Genomic DNA, 24,015 nt, shown 5'->3' with positions numbered 1-24,015 from the left:
AAGCATGATATCTCCAATCTCCAGAAGTGAAATCCGTCTGATACGGCTGAGCGCCGAAGATCTTTCGTGAGGCAGGAGTGCCGCGCGGGTTAACCGATGTGAATTCCACGAGAAAACCGCGCACGGAGGTCAGAGAGGCTGAATCGAACAAAAGTGGAATCTGCGAACGGGAGAGTGGATTCAATGATGTGGATGATTCTTACCGAAGGAATACCAAAGTGCGATCAAGCGGTCCCTCAACCGACCCAAGTTTCCCTTCTTCGACCTGGTGGACGAGTGGTGGCTGACCATCCACGTTTTGCGGAGCTACTTATCGATCTGGTGTCAGATTCGCAGCAGCTCAGATCAGCCCCGGAACCGGCAGTTCCGGGTTTTGTCTCGATCCCAGGAACCCGTTCCCGGTCTCCGTGGGTGCGCGAGGAGGCCACCGGATGGGAAGGCGTCTCTGCGACGGTCTCAACGGTGGCATAAGTTCCTCAAGTCTCCAATGTGAAGAACCTTGCGCCACTGATCCGCTCAGCTAAGATGATGCCTGAGACGAGCTCCGGAGATCGCCATCATAAAAAAGGCGCGTGATCCGACGATACAGGCCCATGGACATTTCCATAAGACCTCCTACCGCAGAGGGCGCGCACCATTTTCGCGGACATCAGCGGAAAAATTCCGTTCGCTGCTAGGAAGATCTTTCCTCCGGGTACAGGTGCCCTCCTTCACATTCCTGTGCCGTCCCGGGACGAGGCACGGCGAGAATCGAGACTCACGCATTCGATGTCGCCTTTTTTGAAAAATGGCGGGCTCGGATCGGCGTTCCGTAACAAACAATGTCTCCTGCTTGTCAGCCGGGAGTCTTGAGCAAGACAGGACCGAGGAGTTCCCCGCGGAATCGGGCTGTGTCTTCTCATTTTCCCAATCAAGCTCACGCCGAGACGAAAGCAGAAGACTTGGTGGCTTGCGTGTGATCAATAAGCTCTGTGATATCGACGGCGTCTGCAGATGAAACGGAGGGAAATGGAGGGAGAAATGACTCTGAAACTTGTGTGAAGGTTTGCGGGTTGCAGAATAGCTGGTGGGGAAACTCAGCTCTCGCGGAGGAGCAGACCCGACTCCGCATGAACAGGAAGAAAGCCAATCACGGAATGGGATCGCGGCATCCTCGCAGAGAAATCGAAAGCTTGAGAAAACGTTGAATAACATCGTCATAGGAGAGCTCGCGAGCTGTGAAGATGAGGTGAGTTTTCGGAAGACGGCCTCATATTCGCGCTCTGACCCTACCCTCGGGAGTCCCTCGTATACGAAAGCATCTGCTTTCAGGCTTCTGGAGCTGGGAGAACTCTGTCGATGGATCAATTTCACCCCAGTTGAACTGTCCCTGTTGATGTCAGCGACTTTGATCTTCTCGTTCTTGGCTGCCCTTAAATTAGATGGAATCATCAACCCGTCCTGGTAAGCGATAGGAATCATCGATGAGGTTTGTAGTAACTCGTGATGTGATCTATGTTCCTCAGTTATTGATGATTCCCAACAGGTGGAGTCTCTTCGCTGTGTATTTCGTTGCGGATGGAATGCTATGCTACTTCGCATTGATTGTTTTCATACGGCTGTGTTTCGTCGGCCAATGCAAGGTTGGTGATTGTGTGGGGAGATCCCTCGGGCATTCCCCAAACAGTTTGAGGATAACTGTAGCTCAGGATCCTTTCGTCCTCGAGTTCTCTGTCAAACGGCACTCTTTCCAATGGTTGAACGTCACTGAGCCGTCTATCTTTCGCAGATTGCGGCCATCCGCGCGCTCTGGAGTTTCTTCCAGCTGCTCGCGCTCCTCGCTTTGAAACAGCTGCTCTGCTCAAAATACGATTCTCACAAACAGCTGACTTACTCCGAGGTACTCCAGATTCAATTTTAGCGGGTAGTGCTGCGCGGAATCGAGACCGATGATTTCTAAATATTCCGATGAATTTCCAGGTTTTCACTCCTCTTTATGGGATACTTGTAATCCTTATGATCCGAGCGTGTCAGATGCGATAGTATTGCGAGATCTGACGGCGGATCTGGCACCCGTGCGGCACCTCGAAACGGCTCGAGTTCTGGCTGTATATTCACACCGAGCCGCAGCTAGGATGGAGATTAGCTATCGTCATACGGTTTCCCATCAAAATCATGGATATCCTTGCAATAAAATCAAAGATCCACGGGGAACGTTGATACCATCCTCATTTTCCTTTCCAACCTCGAGCCGCTTTCCGTCTCAAGCCGCACACTCTCTCCTTCTGACGGAGCTGGAATTTTCTCCGATTCCATCAACTTTCAAGACTCACATGAAGTTAAGCCATGAGTCATGAGGAGCGACACAATCAGAAGGGAAGTCCCTCATCGCTTCATGCAGCCCGGGATCCGAAGATCGAGCGAATCAACGATGGATGCGAGTTTCCCTCTATTCACATCCGAATGCGCTGCCGAGGTCCTGACGTAGCGGGGCGGAATGAAGAGAGATGGCCTCAATGTGCCTTCGCCAAACGCGTCTCTTCGCTATACTTCGGAATGCAGGAACCGATCGCGGTATTCATTTCGATGTTGGATCTGAATCGGGGGACTTCATGACCTGAAACTCACTTTCCAATTCTAGCGACCCTTTTGCCGGTAATTCGTCAAACCATCTAGAGACGACAGGGGACGCGACGGACTTGGGAGTTATCGAAGTCGTCCGGTTATACTACTCTCAGTTCAGAACACCGACACTAAGATATGGTTACAAGGAACCTCGGGGGACCGGCGAAACCCCTTAGCATCAAAATTCGCCCCAACGAGACATAGTCAAGATGATCTCTGTGGCGAACCCGCCAACGGATGGGTTTTTAAATGTGTCTAAAATTCACTGTAACGGTTTTCCTTGCAATGAGGTTCCACTGTACGACGTACATCCGAGACCGGAATGACGAACATCCCGGTCTGAGAACGGTTCGTACCATTACTCTCTGAGGCCGAATCGTACTAGATTCACGCTGAGACCCTGAATGCGGAATCCGAGGGGATGGCTCAGGGAAGTCCCGCAGAAGACTTGCGGACGCAGCTCTCGACAAGTTTCAGAGGAGTTCATCGGCATTCCATCATAAAACGCTAGTCCCGTCGGTTGCTCTCCGCAATCGCTGATCTGGTCAACGCATTTTTAAGCTAGTTGCCGCATACTTAAGCTGGTTACTGCGTTTCAATTTGGAGTTCCGTGGACTCCGGAGGATGTTCCGTATCTATTCTGATGGTGGGCGGGCTTTTCCGTGTACCCCTCGATGGCCTCGAAGGATGACCGATAGAGTACGCCCGTCCATTTCCCGATCGACCCGCAGGATAACCCGGTAGCTGAGAGAATATATACGATCTACCCATTCCACCGGGACATGGACATTTCCCAATGCGATGAATGAGAGGTTTATCTGATACGGGAATTAGGATTCCCCATTGTCGTCACGAGCCCCGGGTCCTTCGGAGCATGTCAAACCCCTGGAGTATGTTACCTGAACACAATTAATGCGCTGAGTCCAACCATCAATGAGACAAAGTAGTATTTATTCTGTGGAGGTTTCTACATTCGAGCTCGAGGGAGTCGATCATGAGCCTGCGGTGAAAGCGCGCGACACCCATCATCAAGGGCTTTAAGGGCCAGAAGGCCTAATCCGACGGCAAGCTGAGAAGCTCCCGCGTGTACTTCAATATGATCCCTCCATCGCCGTGCGTCTGAGTCCGGACCAATCTTCTGAAGACACAAATAATTCAGCTCCGCGGCCGACGATACTACAACTCTCCTGCACAAAACAAAGTGAGAAACCGCGAATGAACCAACTTGGCTCCCTCTGAATGACGGAGATCGCGGCGCTCATCTCTCTCTGTTGGAGGCGGATCAGCGAACTCTATACGGGATTTTACGCGGGATCCCGATTTGAGTGCCGAACGGTCCTCGGAGGAGGCTTCCGCTCCTAAAACGTGGCCAGACCGCATGCTCCTTGAGACCGTATGAGGAACCACATCAATCGGTATCCGAATCACAGGATCTGCAATCGAGGAACAAGGGGAAGAGTCGATTCCTATTGGAGCCTACAGCTTTCGTTTTCGCTCCCCCTAGCGACATCACCTCTTCGAGAATAGGTGTCATCGGGAAGAGTCTTTCCTGAGCGACGATTCTCATTGGAGTTGAAGGGGGCGAGAGCAGCCCGGCGCTGAGCTCGAATCGCATGACTCAGACTTCGAATAGAGTCCTCCCTCTTTTTCGCTCCTCCGTAGGACATTCGCATCTCGAGGGTGGTTTTCGGATCCTCGTATCCCCAGTGAGACGGTGTCTTAGCTCCCGGAGCAAGCCAGTGATTATTTAAATTGTGATGTGATTTAGGAATATCTTCGGAGTTCTAGAGAGCTTGGTGGTGTTCGGCAAAATCAAGGCGATCGGTCTGTCGAGGAGTTAGCGCAATCCGGAGGGTATCGGAGCAGGAATCGGGGCTCCAATAAGACAGTTCCTCGCCGGGAGCCGACTTGCGGACTAAATCTTCATAAATAAAATTGTTGATTCGGTGAAATCAATGCTGCGACGGGAGGAGACTCCGGCGTAGAGTCGCATCAGAGTTGTTGAGCTCTTTCTAGGCGAGAGTGACCGATGTTGTTCGTACGAAGGTAAACTTATACGACAATGGCCGTGATGAGTGACATAGAAGAACAAGAAAGGAAGATTGTGTCCGAATTCGTTCACTTGCTTGACAAGAGCAAGCAGCTATTCAACGGGCTTAGGGACCTCCCTCAATACGGGCACAAGCAATGGCAGGCGTACTTCGGTCGCACGTTCGATGTGTACACGAGGCTCTGGAAATTTCAACAGCAGCACCGACAGCTCCTAGATATTAAATACGGTCTCAAGAGGTGGCAGATCGGTGAGATCGCCTCGAAAATCGGCCAGCTATACTATCACTACTATTTGCGGACGAGCGATACAAATTATCTCAGCGAAGCGTACTCGTTCTATGCTGCCATTCGCGCACGTGGATATTATTCGAAGATGGTTAAGGTGAGTCCCAGCGAGCTCCGATGGTCTAGTGGTCCTCCCCGAATATTTCCGAAGTTAGGGAACTCAGGATCACCGCCCCCTATTCTGCCATGGTCGTCCGATAGATTTGTGATTTGCGATTCTTGACGTCTTGCAGGAGGATTCCGGAATGACTTACACACATCGATCCGATCTGATGGTGAAGAAACTCAGATATTACGCGAGATTTATTGTTGTTTGCCTCTTACTGAAAAAAGTGAAACTCGTCAAGGATTTAGTCCGCGAGTTGGCGACTTTGATAGATGACTACACCACGGCCTACGAACCTGAAGACCAACTGGAGTGGAATTTAGTCCTTGGAGAAATCAGGTCCTTTATCGAAGCCGACAACTTGGTCAATATCCTTGATCAAGACTCGGTTCCTGTTGTCATCAGCCACAGGCTATCTGTGGCAAATAGTCCCCCCGTCGAAAAATCCCCATCTATGATGGGTCCATTTCTATCTCTGCAAGAAGTCGTCATAGTTGGAAGCAGCTGTGATCAATTGGTGGCTCCCCCTCAGGTGAGACGATTTATTTTCCTTCGGAAATAACCATGCTCCGCTGGCTAGCTGATGATTTATGAACGTCTCCCGTTCAAGCGACTCTACTGGATTAGGGGCCTTAACATCGAATTATCCTTCCAGGTCAAGTTCTCAGAATTGACGCTCGACATGTTCAGGATGTTGCAAACCCTAGAACGAGAAACAACCTGCGGGGAAGCTACCGCTCTCCCGGGAGATCTCTACGATACTTCACCCGGAGCTCATAGAGGATTCCCTGAAAACGGGGATTCGAGATTCCACGGAGGGAAAAAGGACAACCCCCACAAATATCTGCTCTATAGACCATCTCTGCCGCAACTTCTCGTGTTTCTGGCATCGGGCTTCAAAGAACTACCGCCGAACGGAGTGATGCTCTTGTATATTTCGGCGGACGGCTCCTTCCCCCAACCTCCTTCGCAAAGTCTAGGACTCAAACAAGACGAAGACGAATGTGATGAACTCATGCGCAACGAGATGCGCATCCGTGGACGAGTGCCTGACACGATTCCCAATGGGTGAGGTTCCTCGTTCTTCCGAAGGGCGATAAGCGATAATCGATGATTGTTCGATGAAAAGTGTCGTTGGCGAGCGGCCGAGGATCGAATTCCCGGAACGAATCACAACGAGGGGGAGAGATTCGAATGGGTTATCCTAACCTCAGAAGATTTTTCTCATCCAGATTCGAACACGGCGGGGCGGCGACCAGCAGTAAAAGAGACACGGTCGACATGATAGCGGCATCGAAACGTGCCCTCGTCCTGAAGGAACACAACTGCCTTTATCCTGGAGACCTATTCACCTTCACTCGGAAACCCCTCTTCATAATAGTCGACTCGGACAATAGGTGAGTTCTGCTCTCAAACATTCACTCTCCGTTTGTGGAGGTGGTCGCCGGCGGATTGCGATCATATATACGTAGATTCGTGGGTTTTCGGAACGGTAACGCTGAGGACATGCTCGTTGTGATAGTCAGGGCTGCTATAAGAGCGAATTATCTACGAGGCACTCGTTTCAGTTACGCTTTCGAGAACATGGCAAGACTCTTCGGGCAACCTCTCGTGGTTCTCATGTCAACTGCGGACGTTCCCCCAGTATTCCGCGACCATCATCACAAGGGAAACCTCTTCACGCTGTTCCTCCATAGTCCCTTGTCAGCTTTTTGTTTTGTGTGTCACATAGTCGACATACCTCTTCCTCTTTGGGAAAAGGGCCAGGCTCATGTGCACAGGTTCATGGGAGAGGCGTCCAGGGTTTTGATAAGGTGAGAAATTGTGTGGTCGTTTCCCCTCTCGGATGATGTTCCAAAGAAACTCATGAATCAGGAGTTTCTCTTCGTTTCAGATCGCGATCGATCGATCAGGCATATCTTGCTCTTTATGGAGATGACTTCTTGAGACTTCTCATGCTGCGTTTCATCTTCTGCTACTGTGTCCTGAAGCTACATCGACTTTTCAAGATACCTGGATGCAACTATCTACCAAGATCTTTCCCTCCCATTCCTGAAAGCGAAGTACTCGATCATCCGACGCTGCGCAGGGGCGTGCTCGAGCTCGCCGGTGTCCTTGATGTGCGCTCTCTCTTCACGGACATCGGTGAAGATATAGTTCAAGACTGACACAGGCCTGTTATGTTCGCGATGGGTTGAACGACCCTGAGCTCCGACCGCGGGCTCTGCTCCCAGCGCAGCGATGAGTTCGAGCGTCGGAAATCCCAGGAATCAATAGCTCATTTCGAGGGGAGGGGCCTCCCGACTCTGGGGTAATATGGCGGACTGCGCGAGCAATTTTGATGCGTATCCCTGTTTTCCATCGGATTTGTTCAGCAAGCATCCAACGAACGTTCTTCTCACAATATTCGAGCTTAGAGCCAATCAGGATCATCGATTGGAGCCGGTGCCTCGGGGCACCAGTTCTCCGTTGAGCTGAGCATCGGCTCCGAGATATATGTTTAAGGTTCAAAGCAAAGGTTGTTATTTCGCACATGCACCATGATACACGGAGCTGCGTCGCGGGGTGCAGAGATAGCAGGTCGCAATATTTACCGTCGAGCATCAAGAGTGTTAGATATCATTCTTGAGGTGGACCCCTCGATCGGAATATTTTACTTTTCCCAAGGACGACAGGAGACATGAATGCCGCACCTATTACCGGTTCGATGTGTTTAATCTCACGACGCACAGTGAAAACGTTCTCTATTTTGGAAACTGGATATTCCGTTCCTTCAAGACGAATATTCCAATTCAATATTCGTCAGAGCTGGGATCGGCGTCACATATCGACCCGTAGAGAAGTGGTACGAAGTCTGAACTACCGATGAGCAGGGAGAAATCCGCGAAGAAGCAGTCCAAGTCCGTATTCTCCCAGAGCATGCCCCAATAATTATTCGAGGAACGACGGAAGCCTGCGGGGTGACTCTTGGTAACTCACTACTCCTCAGAACATCTGCGTGCCTCTGCGTATGGGTAAATTTGCTCAGCCTCACGCCGGCACCCTTGTTTCCTCGATTCAGCAAGAGAGACACTGGCATCGTCTGGGAACTACAAGGGTGAGCCGTTCGGTCCGTGTTGTTGCAGAAGAAATCGTGGAGCAGAGTAGTAGTCTTCGAGGGTGCCTCCGTTTCCGTTTTTTTTCTGGGGAGGAAAACCCTTGGTCACTGACAGGTTGTGGAACTCTGGGAACTTAGAAGCTCGGGGCAACCGTTCCCAGCTTCAGTATCCCTCTCAGGAAGCACGAAACAATCGCGGCTGTCCGGAGGGATCATGAGAGCTTGCCGCACGCTGCGACGAGAACATCCCCAGAAGAAGCCCTGAAGTAGTTTTGCGCCCGAAAGATGTTTCGGTCCACCCTGTGACATCTGAGGAAAATAAGGAACATATCCTCCCGAATTATCTTTCGAAGACAAGTTAACCTGTAGATGATTAGGAATTGAATCAATGTTAATAACCATGCTCCATTGGTACATAAATGATGATGAGTCCTGACACGGAATAAGATATTGATGTCCCTTTTATCTTACTTACTTAGTCTAATTACATGTACGCAGTCATGAACATGATTCTCTCGGAAGAGCGTCGATGAATCACTATCCGGTCGTGGACGTCCAGTCGAGCTCAGAGATTGATGATCTTATCATCAGACTTGATGTCGACGGAGATCGAGCCAGAAGCCGAATATGTCAAGAGCGGGTGACCATATCAGAATCCGATAGTTTAATTGAGATCTGTGGAGAGTTCATGAGGACGACGAAACAGGAGAGTCGGCGCCGTGGGACTCGGGAAATGCTCGACGGTCAGATACGCTGAAACCACGATCAGGGATGCTCCAGTGTTTCATGGGAATCGGATTTTCCTTTCAGGGGGGAAGAATGAGTATCCCCTCGACGAACGCATGAAAGACGAGAGACGCATCCATCGTGATAGTTTATCACGACGCCGGAGGATCTGTGCCTACCAGTGTACCCACAGAGGAAAATCGTCATGAGCAGTATTTCCAGCCTTCTGAATGGCCTTCTCTGTGTAAGAGACACAATCATCGAGCCTGGCTAAGCTCGGAGAAGCCTTAAATTTCCCTCATCCGCCGTGATTCAAGCCGGAAAGTCCATGGGTCTCCGCGTCAGACGAGGTCTGGGCCGTTATCACGATTCGGGAACATGGGCCGTGGGATAGCATCGAGCTCGGATGGAAGCGTATCGGAATTTGGAAGCATCCACAGGAACTTCGGTCTCGATCGACAACGTGGCGGCGACAACGGAGTTCTCGATTTCAGTGTCTCGCAATCCCGATGGTGATAGCTCGCGGCCTTCTCGAAAATGGAGAAATTCTGTAGGCGAAAATATCCAGACGAATCACGGCCACGTAACGCAGACGCCGCTCATGATATGCTCTTGGGATGATCCTCCTCATGATGAAGTCCTAGGAATCATTCCGATTACTCTCAGAGTTGATTCTTGAGGGGGCTCCGGTAAGCGGTAAGGGCTCGAAACTCCGGAAATCTTTGTCTCTCTCCTCTCGGATTTCATCATCGTGAATCGTGAGGGCCCTGTGGACAGATATCTGATTGATACTTGTAGGCAGGAAGTCCTGCAGGAAGGCGAACTTCCGTTTCCCATGTAGAGGGTCTTCTTTCACGGGTAAAAATCCCCTTTCTGAGAAGCGTTCCACATGAGCGGGGCTCTTGGGATGATCCGAACTTCGAAAGCCGCGCCAAGCTGGCTATCACCTATCACCGCCATTTGCCAATATGGCCGCCCGTCTACTGGCTGCTGGTGGTGGAGCCGTCCGACCACCCGTCCGGCGGAATCGGCAGAATCATCCGATGCCTAACAACTGCTATCCGTATGATAACCAAGATGGCGTCTTTCATGACAACATAGTGCAGCAGAACTACGAGGCAACGAAAGGTTCTTAATTGTGCGAGGATCATCTGAGACACCCCGTCAGAGTTGCGCGATGGCGGCCTCGGGAGATCCGAGCGGCCCTGCGGCTCAACTGACCATCGCTCACCCTCTGTACGAGCTGAACATAACTGCAGTGTCTGCCAAGCTCCATTCATCCGGTACGTCAGAGCTCGAGAGTTCGTGCGGCAGGTTCGGACTCCTCGACCTACGAGGGGTTCGGAGCATACGGTAGATCAGTATCGAGACGTCAATAATGGTCATTTATGATCGCTGAGTCATTTGTCTAAGACCGAACCAGAACAGCAGGCCATGAAAAATCGTCGCAATCACCCTTGACAAAGAGCTAGCCAGTCAGCTGGAAGTGGAGCTAGTGGAGCAAAGGCGGCCTTCGGAGTCGGTTAATTTCAGGAATATCTTTTGTGGAGCATGGGCATTCCACTCTATCGATATGAATTCTAGTCAGTCAATCATGTTCCGTAGGAATCAGGAAGAGAGGAGATGGCACTCCTATTAACTTTCCGGAGTCCGGAGTATCGTTCGATACGTCCGACGACTGAGAAGTGCAATATTTGCCTCACTTGGCATCGATGCCATGATTGAGAATGAACCTGCGAGGCACGTCGCCTGCGATCGATTTGCGATTCTCTCGAGACGCTGTCTGTGCATCTGATCAAAGGAATGACGTGAACATCTGTTAGTAAGCCTATTCGCGGAAGATATGGCGTGACATTTTCTCGCGATGTACTGGGCGACCTCTGAGCCCAGGCGTCATATTCAATTATTTTTTGTTAAAAACAATTCCGAATCACTAAGGCTCGCGACCTTTCGTGTACGATATCATTTCGACGAATGGAGGGGAGAATCGACCGGACTGCTGCTTGCAGCGATAATTCAAGAGGAGTCCTTGTCGATACGATATTCATATTCTCTGCGTGGATTCCTGCGGAACTAATCTTTTTGCGATTCCCCTTAAATTCACTACGGTGCGGCATTCTTTTGGATCTCTGACGGCCTTGGGAAACCGTATCCGCCTGTCACAGCCTCGCGAGTTCGGTCATTCCCGTATCTCGAGCATCAGAAACTCGCGCCCCGGAGCGAAAACCGATTTCTCTGATAAGGACAGCGAAGTTTCACACTACCCCATGCAGCGTGAATCCTTCATTATACCATCCTTTAATATACCGCGAGATCGGCGAGAGCCGACATGGCCGGCAGCCGTTGTTGACGTCAGTCGACCACCCGAAGATCAAGTCGAGATTATCCGGTAGTGAGTCGCGCTCATAAACTTGCGGACAAGGGCATACGTCTTGAATTTTTTCCCGATCATGCTGCTCTGCGTTTGAGATACACTCGACGCTGTGCTCGAGCCTGCTCTGCTCGTCTCCACACTGTCGTCGCTTCCTTGATTTTTCATCTCATTCTCCTCATTGCGCCAGGATTCGCCAACAGATAAGCGTCGTATGAGGAGCGGGGTCTGGGGTGACGTCCATTATATGATCTCGTGCCGATCCGAGGGAAATTCGCTGAATTCGGATGGTCTACTTCCGCGTTCACGTGAGACAGAGAGCCAGAGGCTCCTCGGGCTCGGTTTCCTGATTTCGCGGGCCGGGATTAACGTCCGTCAACCGGAGCTCTGCTGGGACCAGCGAGGTCTCCGAGTTCCATTGTTGATGGCATCCATGCTGGTTTGCACTGTGGCATATACCCCATGCGATATCAGAGGCGTTATGAGTGAAATGTCGGCGCAGCGTCGGGCCCGTGACTCATATCCAGCGAACGCTTTATGATATATCTTATGTGCGTCACCGGAACAATGCGGTGGAAGCTCATCCTGATCCATGATGAAGCAGTCCTTATAACTTTCTGTGAAGATGTGAATCATTCACTCCCCGAGCCTGAATGCGCGTGTATCTAGCCATAGGAAGCTGCGGAACGTGAGGAAAGAATGCCAGGATCGCGATACCTCACGAATAAGCAAGGCGAAATGGCCGATCGACGGTTGGCCGTGCCCACCGCGCGAGTGTTAAGTTGCAATATCTCAAGAATGCCTCGCGTCAACTGTTATGGCGGCGACCGTCAGCTGATCTAGTCCTCTTATTCGAATCCATTGTATCCCACGACGGATATTTGCTTGTTATAAGCCGGGATCGCATGCGTTAATGATGAATGGTGATCAAAGCCCGAGGCATACACTTGCTCAGCCTGCATTCCCTAAATGAATTCAGAGCCTGCTCTTAACGCTGGCTGCGTTCCTGAAATATCCGAATCAAACAATTGCTCCCGATCCGATCTGAGAGTTCCTCCCACGTTTGAGCTTGCGTCGCGCTTGATTTTCCTTCATGCCTACTGTTGGTCCGAACCGGTTCCACGAGATCGCGATTCCTGAGAGCGCTGTCCCGATCCCGCTTCACACGGACCGGCAGAAGTTTTTTGAGAATTGTCCCAGATTTCTATTCTACATATCTCTATTCCATTACGGCTACATTCCGTCTGCAGAGTCGACGCATTGCGGCAATTGCAGTAGATGGGGGACTGCGGGATAAGGGTCAATGGTCAGGGTTGAGATTGCAATCGTGTGATGTTGTGATATTTCCCACGAAGGAGTGCGTCTCAAAATGAGCTGTACCCACTGAATAATTTTTTTGGTATTTTTGACGATTTCCTAGTCATCAATCATTGAGAGGATGGTTCGAAATCAATGCTCAAGCACACCCGAGGGATGGCCTCTGAGCGGTCACTTCATGAAAACTCATTCCCCAAGCAATTTTTTTAAACAAAATCGCGTCTCTGACGAGGAATGAAATTCCGAATCTGATGAGCTGGTGAATTAATCTCGCCGAATGAGTGAGGCGGTCTCTACGACGATCGTGATCTTCCAGGAATCATTTTCAAACCGGATCCTTACGTGGAAATCAGCGTTGACGGCGGCGCGGCTGTGAAAACGGAGCATTGCAAGGGCACCGCCCATCCTAAATGGGAAGAAACATTTCCAGTCCTCGTTTCACCATACTCGAAGATCTTCTTCCGAGTATTCAATCATCAGAAGTTCCTTAAAGATGACTTGCTCGGGGAAGCCACTCTGGATCTCTATCCATTGCTCGAAAAGACGTCAGGAAAACGTAAGTTACCCCGGAAGCTTTTCGCGCTTGCTTTACTCCTGATCATTCCCATGCGGTATCCGGACAACTGAATGAGGAAACCCTCGGAACTCATTTTGATTCTGCCGCTTTTCAGTCCGTCAGTACCCTCAGCACTTCGAGCTCTCGGGAGGTTGTTACCTGATGACAGTGTTGGATGGGCTTCACATCGACGTATCATTGTATCCGCCACCGAACACGCCCTCGATTCAATCGGGTCCGACGGCGTCGTCTTCGTCGACGACAGCAAATGGAGGAGTTCAAGCACAGATTCGACCAAAGCGAAAAAGCAAAGCGAATGGTAGCGCAAACATTTCGGGAGCCGCGGGATCCTCGAGCTCCTCGTCGGCGAATGGCTCCGCGATGAACGGATCCGCTGGCGGAGTTCTGCCCGCGGTGTCTCCGCAAGCTGCGAACGGGCCTACACCGATTCAAATGAAGAGTGCAGCCAGTGCAGCATCGTCGCGAGACAGTGAGTATCCTCTGGAGTGATGAAATTATTTTCCCCGAAACTGCATAATATCGTCGAAACCCTGAGGCTCGGAGGCGGGGAGGTCAAATGAAAAGTATCGGACGATGTTGGAGCCTCGAATCGGATCCATAATCGATGTAGAGATTCTTCGCCAAGGACGCATATTCTGAGGACGGGGTCGTTTCTCCGCGACGTGCCGAAGGAAAAATGTTTCATTTTTCTGATGCTCACCTGGGGGACCAATTTATGTCTCGCGTTGCCGGACTTTTCCAGTCATCCTGCTCGAAGCTTTTGGAGCGCTGCTCGTAATCCCTTCCAGATTCCTCTATCGGCCATGATATCACTCGAGGGCGAGAGAGAAATCGTTTTGGCTGTGACAAATGCTAGCTAAATCGTAGTTGTGTTGCCCAAGTGGGGAATCAGAGCTGTTAAGTTTCTAATGCGCCAATTCCGCTCGGGAAACTAAACTCGGGAGATCAGCTCTTCGAGAGCGGGGAGAATGCCGCTTCCGGCTCCGTCCAGCCACCGTGGAGCTTGTGCAAGATTCGAAGGAGGCTCGAGAACTGCGGAGCCTAATGTGCGGCTCGATCTCCGCGGTGTGTTTGTTCTTCTGCCTACGTGTAGGCCCGATCCCTATCTGAATTCATGTGATTTCGAGCGAAACAATTTTCGAGACCGGGTCGAGCCCGGGGTGCTCCTTGGGCTCGGAGCTCCAACGAGTTTCAGGCCAAATTCCTTCAGTCAGCCGCGAAACGACATCTGCTCAAAAAAATAATATGAAGAATCGTGCTCTTTCTACGGTTCTGTTCGTCGGGTTCCGATTTTCTGCCCATATTTGGGCCCAAGGTCGCTGTCCGAGGTCGGATTCGTGAGGGAGAGTAAACTCGAAGGAGTATGGGAGACGGGTCTACCCTCGGAACCGGTAATAGCCTCGCTCGTATCCCCAGGTGGCGTATTCAGTCTTCCTCCGGTGGCATCGATATACCCCGTTGCGGAAGAGGGTTCTGGTCCTCCAGGTCCTCCTCCGCCTGCGGACGCACCTCCACCGGCAACACCTGGCGATGCACCTCCTCCACCGGCCGGAGCGGCCGCGGCGTCGGGTGCCGCTTCAGCAAGCTCGAATGGCACAAGGAACGGAAACGGTCGTGAGAGAAGAAGCCGCGCCGAATCCAGACCTCCGCCCATCGACGACACTCCGGAAGAGCTTCCGCTGGGTTGGGAAGTTCGTTTCGATCAGTTCAACCGAAAGTATTACGTCGACCATAACACTAGATCAACCACATGGGAAAGACCTCAGCCGCTCCCATCGGGCTGGGAAATGCGCCGAGACAATCGGGGTCGAGTCTATTACGTGGATCACAACACCCGAACCACCACTTGGCAAAAACCAACTCCTGAGAGCGTCCGGAATTACCAGCACTGGCAGGTGAGTTCTCTGCTGTATCTCGAGCGAGACCTCAAACGCGAACTTTGGAGATAATCGCGCCTCCTGAAGATACAAAAGCACTGCGTCCATCGCTGTGACGGGTGTCGGGATGGGATCGTGACCATCCGACGAGATTCTCTCGAAGTTCCTTCGGAATCATGTTCTCGCATATCAGGAAGATTATATCTGCGAAATTTCTCGCGGGTTTTCCCGGAACCCGCGTTTGGATGTGAATACGTTCGTGTCTCTGAAGTTGTGATCTCCTACCTTATAGGCGACGCAAGCCCAAGCGATGCAGCAGTGCCAGCAAAGATATCTTTACCACACTCCAGTACAAGTGGAGGAGGACGACCCTCTGGGACCATTGCCCGAAGGCTGGGAGAAACGTATCGATCCCAACGGTCGCGTGTACTTTGTAAATCATAAAAACAAAACCACGCAATGGGAAGATCCGCGCACTCAAGGCAAAGAAGATCCACTACCGCCCGGATGGGAAATCAAGCACACAAAGGATGGCGTGAGATATTTCGTTGATCACAACACGCGGAGTACGACATTCAACGACCCAAGAACGGGCCCCTTCCCTGCGGGCAAGAGTCCAAAGGGCGCCTACGGAGTACCCTTAGCGTATGAGAGAAACTTCAAATGGAAACTAACTCAGTTCAGATACCTCTGTCATTGCAACTCTCTACCGAGTCACATAAAGGTTTGTATCTGTTCGAGTCTCTCCTATACAGATATGATGTCTAGTCTCCTCCGAATCCTGATCGCCAGACAACCGACAGAAGAACCGCCATTCCTTAAGCGGAACATTCTTGTTCCTTCTAGGTCACTGTGAGTCGCAACGGAATTTTCGAGGATTCGTTCAGTCAGATCATGAGAGTAGCCCCCCACGAATTACGTCGACGACTCTTCATCACGTTCAAGGTGAATAATATCGCAATCGTGATCGTCTCTATTGAGATAATCATTTACCTCGTTCTTGCGATCCGATGTATCGATGATTATCTGCTCGGACAATACGCAATGGAGCGATAGAATGAAGACTAATCACTAATCATTATTGAACGTCTCATTTCACAGGGCGAGGAAGGCCTCGATTATGGAGGCATCGCTCGAGAATGGTTTTTCCTCCTGTCACACGAAGTTCTTAATCCGATGTACTGTCTTTTTGAGTACGCGGGCAAGAACAACTATTCACTTCAAATCAATCCAGCAAGCTCAGTCAATCCAGATCACCTGTTGTACTTTAGATTCATAGGTTGGTACCGGGAAGGAAGTGTTTTGTGCAGGCCTCCTCATCGGGAGCCTGTAGGCAGTCGCAAACCCGAGGCGGGAGGTTCTCTGTCATTTTTGGGTCATCTCATGATATTCTGCAGGTCGATTCATCGCTATGGCTCTTTTCCACGGCAAGTTCATCTATTCGGGTTTCACGTTGCCTTTCTACAAGAGGATGTTGGGCAAGAAACTTACTATGAAAGACATCGAAAGCATTGATAATGAGTTCTACAATTCGCTCGTTTGGATTCGGGAGAACAACATCGAAGATTGCCAGTTGGAGTTGTATTTCAATGTAGACTTTGAGATCCTCGGTCAAATTCAGTCTCACGAGCTCAAACCCGGTGGAGCCGACATCCGGGTCAGCGAAGAGAATAAAGACGAATATTTGCGACTGATGACCGATTGGCGTTTCTCGAGAGGACAAGAGGAGCAAACCAAATCCTTCCTCGACGGGTGAGTCCGGATTTGAAGTTGCTGCAGAGACGCTTCATCCAGAATGGTTCATCTCAGGACTAAAAAATTGACGAGCGTTGACATCGGTGGGGACATTTCCATCAAAACTCGTTGAATCTTTGCAGTTTCAACGAGGTTCTACCGCTGGAATGGCTCCATTACTTCGACGAGCGCGAGCTCGAGCTGATGCTCTGCGGAATGCAGGAGATCGACATCGATGATTGGCAGAAGAACACCATCTATCGACACTATACTCGCTCTTCAAAACAGATAATTTGGTTGTGGCAATTCATCCGGGAAATGGACTCCGAGAAGCGTATGCGTCTACTGCAATTCGTGACAGGGACCTGTCGCGTACCTGTAGGAGGATTCGCCGAGTTGATGGGTGAGTGCTTCGATTCCAGCCGTCACGTTTCTCTGTCGAGCTCATTCACCCGATGCCATCGAACAGTTTCTGAATGCTGTCGTTTCAGGGAGCAACGGACCGCAGCGGTTCTGCGTCGAGAAAGTCGGCAAGGAGACCTGGTTGCCGCGGAGCCATACCTGTTTCAACAGACTTGACCTGCCTCCGTATAAGTCATATGAGCAACTCGTCGAAAAACTGACCTACGCCATCGAGGAGACTGAAGGATTTGCTCAGGAGTAGAGTTCCACAAACAAAAAACTGCATTCGTTGACCTTTTATGCGCTGGCGAGGCGTCCTATTTACGTTATATTCTAACGAATCGTTGCTACTTACGACATGTATCATTTTCCAAATCCAAAATCGAACAATTGATGAATCTCTGCCCGTATGCGACCCGTTTCCGATGCAGAGAACGCCGAGTAGACGATCGTTGGAGGCGCCCGTAGCTCAAGTCAGGGTCCTGTGGGGACCCGGGTAAAATCTAACTGGACGTACTTCGTAGCGTATATAGGGAGGGGAGGGCTAGGGGGCCATCCCCCCCCCCCAAAACGCCGCCTCCGTACGTTGCGGTCCATGGGGATCATCATCATGATTCTGCCCCCCCCAGAAACCTTGCTGGCCCCTCCCAAAAAAAATCCTATGTACGCCCCTGATCGCGGTACACATGGGCCGTATCCAGGACATGTTTGAAGGTGTCGTCAACTCCTACCGTCCATTCGATGGAAGAATTCGGGGAAACTGCGGCTCGCGGGGATACAGCCATCAATCGATTCCCTCCGAAACAGGGCGAGAGCAGAGAACGACATGTGATTGCTGTCGGGACGTGAGCTTGACTTTCCGTCGTAGCAGAAGTAGGGAGTCGGGAGAGGAAGGAGAAAAAGTTTCAATATTCGGGCGCCCCGACTCTACCGGCACAAATCAATTCCGTTGATCACATTCGCTGTTAAGGCGAGCTCTCCGGGGGAAAAAAGTCTCCGCCTTGAGCGCGGTCCACGAGTCGTCTCTTTAGGTGCTCATAAATCTCCAATCATCATCACTATTACCATCGATGTACCGCGCATCTTGACGTTTGTTGTAAATGCCTGAGGGGAGCCATGTGGTCGAGGCCGTATCATAGCTTGCAGTATCGAACATCTTAATAGTATCAAATCAAACGTCGATACGAAGAAAGAATGAGATGTTAGAGTATATTCGGCTTTGGACGCTTTGGAGCGACACCGCAGAACAGAGAAACAATGAGAACCCTATGGTGTAACTGCAGAACCGATACGCAAGTGGTACCACAGGACTAAGTGACCAACCGATATTCGTCAAGTGGGCATGGCGTTGCGGATCACGGAATCACCTAAATGTTCGAAATGTTCGGGCGAGTACGCGCGAACCGTTAGCGAACGCCCGTAAGAACGCACATGCGGTTCCATTGTGTCCAGCCCGACGCATGAAGCAATGTATTCTCTCGTTGAACTTGTAACTTGATCATAGAGAACATCATAAAAAAATAATGGACCTTACCATTGTCCGGAGTCAGTCATTAGGAGCCTTCATTGAAAGTACGCGAGAGATGTTGGCCATTTGGAACTCCAAATTCAGGCTTTTTACATCTTTCATCATCTCTCGGTTCCCCTGTCGAGTCAACTCGATGATTCCTCCTCGTTAATTTGGTGATTGTTTCACGATTTTTCAGTTTTGTCGGATACACGATGACTGTTCTGGAATTTCTCCATGCTTGAAGCCTCCGATACGATGAAAAGCTTAGGATAGAGCTCGACCAGTAATCAGGAGAAGCGGGAATCGGAGATGGCAATGTTGGGGTTCGCAGTCCCTCCCGAGCCCGCACATGGCGCTGCCGGAGCACGGGTTTCGCGAAACGCGGATCAGACCTGCCTGGATGATGCGACGAGCGAAAAGAAACCCATTCCTATTGAGTTGTTTTTTAGTGCGAACGAGACATCGAGGAGACTTTGAGAATAAACCCTCGAATATTAGTCGCGCCCGAGGCGTCTCGGGCATCGCTGATGAGTAAGAAATTTTGTGACTTGCAGTCCTCGGGGAACTTTTGTAACGACCTCCTCCCGCGACACGAGAATGATCATGATGATAGCAAGACAACACTCGAACTGTAATTTCCAATAGGTGAGATGGACGAGAGGACGGAAAAGACGTGAGAATGAATGAGCGGAAGCGGAAGACCCCCACCCTTCTCTTGTTGCAATGGAACTTACATATTCCCTGAGTGTGAAACGAAATGTGGTCTTATATTTCGAATATTTGCTACCTCCTAGCAAGCAGGGGTAGCATTGACGTCGGATCATCAAATGACAAGTTAGATTCCAAGGGCGAGAGCACAGAACGATTTCGATCATTAGGAGCGAACCAATGTAAATAAGCCGATCGCTTAAGACTTCGTACCTTTCCGTCGGAGCTCTGTGGATCATAGAGCCTAAGCCTCGCGTTGACTGCAAAGATATTCGATCGGTCGGAGATTCGAATGTTAAGCCTCACAGTTAGGATAGGACGGGAGCATTTTCTGATTAAGGGTCGTATCTTCGGTGATCAAGATGAGAGATTGAATAAAGAATCGTTGTCGATAAGACAAGCTTCTGCTTTTATGTAGCCCGTAAGCTCATACCAAGTCTTAGTTAGTTATTGATATGTTCGCCTCATATATATATATGTTCGTTTCATGTCCCCCGTCCGGCTCCCGAATCGAGATCAGTCGGCTTGGAGGGGCGATTACTTCCTCTCAATCCATTCTCTTGATTCTAAGCCTCTCTTCCATATGCGGGAGTTATCCATCCTCGTAGATTTCAACAACTGTTGTGCGATTCCTCATAGGTCGGCGGTGATGTATGACCGCTTCCGCTACGAGTCCATGGGGCGAAATTCTCGACCGAGCTCACAGGGGCAAGCTTAGTGAAAGCGAGGCTCCCACTCTGGCAGGGAAGCAATAATTCCCAATTCTCCATATTTACACAATAACACGGGCTCATCAGCAGATAGTCTCCGTTGATTTTAGGACCGAGCGAATATCACATCTGCTTATAATTCATAATTCCCCGATTCGAACAGCGAAGCCCAGCCGCCATCCACCGAGGAGCGTATATGACAGTTCAAAAGGAATCCCGCTCGGCGATGACTGAAAGGCACTCGTATACGGCGGATTACGTTCGATCTCGAGTAGAACCTTGACATGACCAACATGATGAACGAAACCCTCATGAGGCAACTTCGGGGAAGGAGTTGGGGCTCGTTCCGAGAACTCCGCAGGATCTTCATGCTCGATGAGAGAGATCACAGGAGGCCCTCAGCTCAACTTCGTCACGAATAAGACAATAGTCATGAAAACGGTCACTACTGTCAAGATGACGATGCACTTCAACTTTGCGTTACCGCGTTGATAAGCAGCCGCTTTGTGTAGTTGCTGGAGACCTTGCTGCACCGAGGCTTGCACGTGTTCCACGTTGTAGTCGATACGGTCGACCACCGATCCTTGTTCGACGACGAGCTGGGCCACTTCCTTCAAGAGAATACACGCTCACTCAGTAGCTACTGAGGTCTGCAACAGCCATCAGTCTCATCTCATTCTTAATGCCGGGGAGAGTGCTTCCCATCTCTTACTTTGAAAACAGCGTTCAAGTCATGTATAGAGCGAACGACACCCTGGATTTCCTGTTCCCTTTGAGCCACCTCCTCGGATGTCAGCAGATCTTGAGTCGTCACGAACATCATCTGTATGCATACAGGACAGAACGATGTTAGGAGCTTCAAGTATGGCGGCGAGAGATCGTGTGCGCCGAGAATTCCTTTCCGTCGTTTCGAACTCACATCATTTTGTAGGATAGTCTCCGTCGGTGACTGCTCTGCTTGGAGGTTGTCGAAGAAGGATCCGGCATTGTTGCGTTGCTTAATCCCTGTTGGGTGAAAAGATTCCAGCATACGCAGAAAGATGATAATCAGGAGCTCTGAACCAGACCTGCTGAAACCTGAGCCCCGCTCCCGAGAACGGGGACGCGGTAGGACCGATATTGAACTCAACTGTTACAGTAATCCGTCTGTCGTTGCCGAAATTGTTCGGTCACGTCCCTCAGCTGACCGGCGACAGCTCGTACGACATTTTCCGTCAACTGTCGTTCAGCAGACCCCTCGTTTTTCCCTGAAGCAGAGCTGGGAAAGGAATAGCTCGATGTGAGGACAGTGGATGTAAGATGTGAAGCTCTATGTATACAGTCTCCCCGGTCTGAACATCCGACTTCGAGGTGAACCGAATCAGCTATCGATCAATATCAGCGTAATTAGGTGGAATCGCAGTCGACGGGATGCCCTGCAATTAACTGACCGATTTATGATGCTGACGTGCGATTGGCAGTCATGCAGCAATTGTCCGATGGTCTGCGTTGAAGTCTGTATCCGTCTCTCCTCCGAATGATCGTCCATCAGGGAAGGTCTGTTCAGGTGCTTGTCGTGTAGCCGGTCCAAATCCCGTACTGCGCGAGGAATCACGGGCAATGAGTATCCATTTGAGAAAGTATTGAAACTTCTCCTACCGGATGGAAGCCTGCAACTCTATCTCTGGAGCCATGATTCACTTGTCCAGGGGGACTCACAGTGATTCCGGATTTTGACGAGCTCAGCCGTGATCTGCTCGAGATTGTCGGTCCACAGGGGAGGCTGGAGGACTTTTTTACCTCTGTACAATCCTGACTCTAGGTCTGGACTAACCAAGGCGACCGTGTCACCCGCTTCATCGTGGAACTGCAAATCAGGCTTGTGAGCTGCAACATTTTGATTTGGGGGCGTTCTCTGCACGTTCAAGGAAAGATCTAAACGAGAGCCAGATCTAGAGTCCACGAGCCAGAACAGATCATCCCACATTCCTCTACACGACACGCTGAATAATCAGATTGACTCGTTGGGCCTCTGCGAACGCGAGGGTTCTGGATACTCGGAGGAGTATCCTGACTCGATTTCCCAAATCGAGATCGCGACTCCTGAGAGCTTTACCCCGAATCGGAATTCCGGAACGTTGACAGCTTCACGGCAACCTGCCTAGGACCTAGGATAAGGACTCGCTACCCGTGGACAAGCTTTCCTTCACTTTCCGAGTAATTCATACAATGAAGAAAGTATTCCAAGAGCTTGCTCCAAGAAGGGATGCAGAAATCATCCTCAAGCCCGGCAAATCAACAGCTCCCACATTCAGCGCCCTAGTGTTCGAACATCGTGTCTCAAGCTGTCAAATACATACACTCACTTCTTCGAGAGTATGTTTCGCTCGCACGGAGTTACTCCGCATGAGCATGTACACGTCGGTCAAGTTCTTTACTGCCATCCTCCGCTCTGAACAGCGGTATTGCACGGTAAAAGTCTCGTTAAATCGGAGCAATCAGTTTAAATATGTCATGGGAGTCGGCGATTGATCTTAGAGAACAGTTGGACCGCCGGGGGCAGCCATATTGCTCCAGCTGACGGCTTTCGAATTTACGCGGGAAAAACTCCCGCGCGGTTTTTCTTGCGGTCTCATTCCTCGAGTCGTCCCGTGGGGAATTCTTTCTGAGTCGGAGCTCCGTTTCCCACATTCATGCAATCCATCAGATTAGGCGGAAAGCTATTCATCGAGCGATGAGGGGAGGGACCGAACAGCCGAGAGATCTTCCCTGGTACGACGATCCCGATCAGCGTGCCCTAAGTAACGAGGACGATATTTCCGACGGAACCCGGCGCCAAGGCTCGGAATCACTCTCGAGTCTTATGCTGGGAGTATTCGGCAAGCGGCCACGCCACGAACGGCTTTCGGGGCCCACAGTAAGGGATTCCCGTAGCAATGGAAACCCTTTAGGCTGAGTTTTCCAGGGAAAACTCGACGATTATTTTCTCCCCGAATAAAGTCATCTTCCACTCATGAATCATTGACGTTTCTCATATGCCGGGCACATCAGACGGGATGACGTGATCATCAGGTCGATTCGATTCCTCAAGCCGACTCGTATGAATAACGGGACCCCGCGGACCTCTCGTCGGAATCCTCAGCGATCCACGCAGCTTGGACGATCCGGGGGAAATTGCGATTCGTAAGCGGTTTGAACCGCGGTTCCCATTTTGCGGTCTCCGACTAATCGCAAATTGCGGTTTCCGGATTTCGCGGTTATTTGCGAGGCCAAGTCATCACTTCATCGATGAGATTGTCTCGAGAGAGGGACTTCGACATAGGTTCCGTCTCGCCCTTCTCTTGTTCGACAAGGGTAGCCTCATTGATTGCTTTGTGTGACCTTACATGCTTCGTCAGACCTCACTGTCACCAGTCACGACTTCGCATAGAGTTGAGTCTGAATTCCGAATTTCACGCCGTTCATTCTCGGATGTCCTTTAGTCATCGGCCCCTGTGATGCCTCTCCGGTCATAACGTCGGGAAAAAATCCGCAGCCATCGCTATCGTCTGACATAGGCAAGAAGGAATCGCGAGAATCCTGAGGAAAGATCGCCTCGAGCCGAATAATAAATTGGAATTGGATCCACTATGTCCACTCGTAATTTCGGCTGCTATTCATTTAGTTTCGGCAATTCGTTTTGAAAGACATCGCGGCTTAGCCGAGATCCTTAGCGCGTGCTCAGCTTCGCGACTGGCCTCCGGGCCGAAGCCTTCGGAGAACTTTGCTTGCTTCGAATGAGCAATCATCGCTGATCGTTCTACAGCAGCGGAAGCGAACTTCCAGCAAGGGGTTTGTTGCTCGATGCGTGGGCGTCGAATCCCTGAATAAGACCGCGCGAACGGATCCACACGTTCGAGTCTACTGTTCCTCCGGCGTCGCATGTCCCGGATGTCTGGTCGGCGAGCTACGCTCCGGAGA

The 24,015-nt window shown here is 50.7% G+C and overlaps 4 protein-coding genes across 4 annotated transcripts; 3 read left to right on the top strand and 1 right to left on the bottom strand.

The window, feature by feature from the left end:
* The first annotated feature begins 726 nt into the window (after positions 1-726).
* LOC100905242 (transmembrane protein 203) lies at positions 727-2,193 on the top strand. The gene is made up of 5 exons (XM_003744797.2): positions 727-1,228; positions 1,312-1,443; positions 1,526-1,622; positions 1,769-1,879; positions 1,960-2,193. Exons 1-5 carry the CDS (start codon positions 1,224-1,226, stop codon positions 2,020-2,022), a joined length of 408 nt encoding a protein of 135 aa, XP_003744845.1. The 5' UTR covers positions 727-1,223; the 3' UTR covers positions 2,023-2,193.
* Positions 2,194-4,675: 2,482 nt separating this feature from the next.
* Positions 4,676-7,215, top strand: LOC100905927 (protein SCAI). Its single transcript, XM_029111875.1, has 6 exons — positions 4,676-5,038; positions 5,175-5,579; positions 5,703-6,115; positions 6,280-6,444; positions 6,616-6,861; positions 6,942-7,215. Exons 1-6 carry the CDS (start codon positions 4,676-4,678, stop codon positions 7,213-7,215), a joined length of 1,866 nt encoding a protein of 621 aa, XP_028967708.1.
* A 2,832-nt stretch (positions 7,216-10,047) lies between these two features.
* On the top strand, positions 10,048-17,551 carry Su(dx) (WW domain containing E3 ubiquitin protein ligase suppressor of deltex). The gene is made up of 10 exons (XM_003744883.1): positions 10,048-10,153; positions 12,875-13,114; positions 13,230-13,604; positions 14,552-15,030; positions 15,305-15,736; positions 15,859-15,957; positions 16,114-16,291; positions 16,410-16,764; positions 16,890-17,149; positions 17,238-17,551. The coding sequence occupies exons 1-10, from the start codon at positions 10,048-10,050 to the stop codon at positions 17,408-17,410; spliced, it is 2,697 nt and encodes an 898-aa protein (XP_003744931.1). The 3' UTR covers positions 17,411-17,551.
* A 2,770-nt stretch (positions 17,552-20,321) lies between these two features.
* On the bottom strand, positions 20,322-22,499 carry LOC100905632 (syntaxin 16). Its single transcript, XM_029111863.1, has 7 exons — positions 22,422-22,499; positions 21,775-21,922; positions 21,507-21,654; positions 21,207-21,334; positions 20,996-21,081; positions 20,789-20,899; positions 20,322-20,687 (listed from the first exon to the last, which is right to left on the bottom strand). The coding sequence occupies exons 1-7, from the start codon at positions 22,497-22,499 to the stop codon at positions 20,475-20,477; spliced, it is 912 nt and encodes a 303-aa protein (XP_028967696.1). The 3' UTR covers positions 20,322-20,474.
* Positions 22,500-24,015: the final 1,516 nt, after the last annotated feature.

This window comes from Galendromus occidentalis, unplaced genomic scaffold (genome assembly GCF_000255335.2).
Source record: "Galendromus occidentalis unplaced genomic scaffold, Mocc_1.1 scf7180000077475, whole genome shotgun sequence".
NCBI lineage: Eukaryota > Metazoa > Arthropoda > Arachnida > Mesostigmata > Phytoseiidae > Galendromus > Galendromus occidentalis.
The sequence above is the reverse complement of the archived record's forward strand: the minus strand, read 5'-3'. Positions and strand labels throughout refer to the sequence as shown.

Coding starts and splice junctions, on each gene's coding strand:
- LOC100905242 (XM_003744797.2), top strand. Junction 1,444..1,525: donor GGAATCATCAACCCGTCCTG/GTAAGCGATAGG, acceptor GATTCCCAACAG/GTGGAGTCTCTTCGCTGTGT. Junction 1,880..1,959: donor AACAGCTGACTTACTCCGAG/GTACTCCAGATT, acceptor ATGAATTTCCAG/GTTTTCACTCCTCTTTATGG.
- LOC100905927 (XM_029111875.1), top strand. CDS start 4,676: ATGAGTGACATAGAAGAACAAGAAAGGAAGATTGTGTCCGAATTCGTT. Junction 5,039..5,174: donor ATTATTCGAAGATGGTTAAG/GTGAGTCCCAGC, acceptor GACGTCTTGCAG/GAGGATTCCGGAATGACTTA. Junction 6,116..6,279: donor CCTGACACGATTCCCAATGG/GTGAGGTTCCTC, acceptor TTTCTCATCCAG/ATTCGAACACGGCGGGGCGG.
- LOC100905632 (XM_029111863.1), bottom strand. CDS start 22,499: ATGGCAGTAAAGAACTTGACCGACGTGTACATGCTCATGCGGAGTAAC. Junction 21,923..22,421: donor CGAAACATACTCTCGAAGAA/GTGAGTGTATGT, acceptor CCTGATTTGCAG/TTCCACGATGAAGCGGGTGA. Junction 21,082..21,206: donor ACAGACGGATTACTGTAACA/GTTGAGTTCAAT, acceptor TTCACCCAACAG/GGATTAAGCAACGCAACAAT.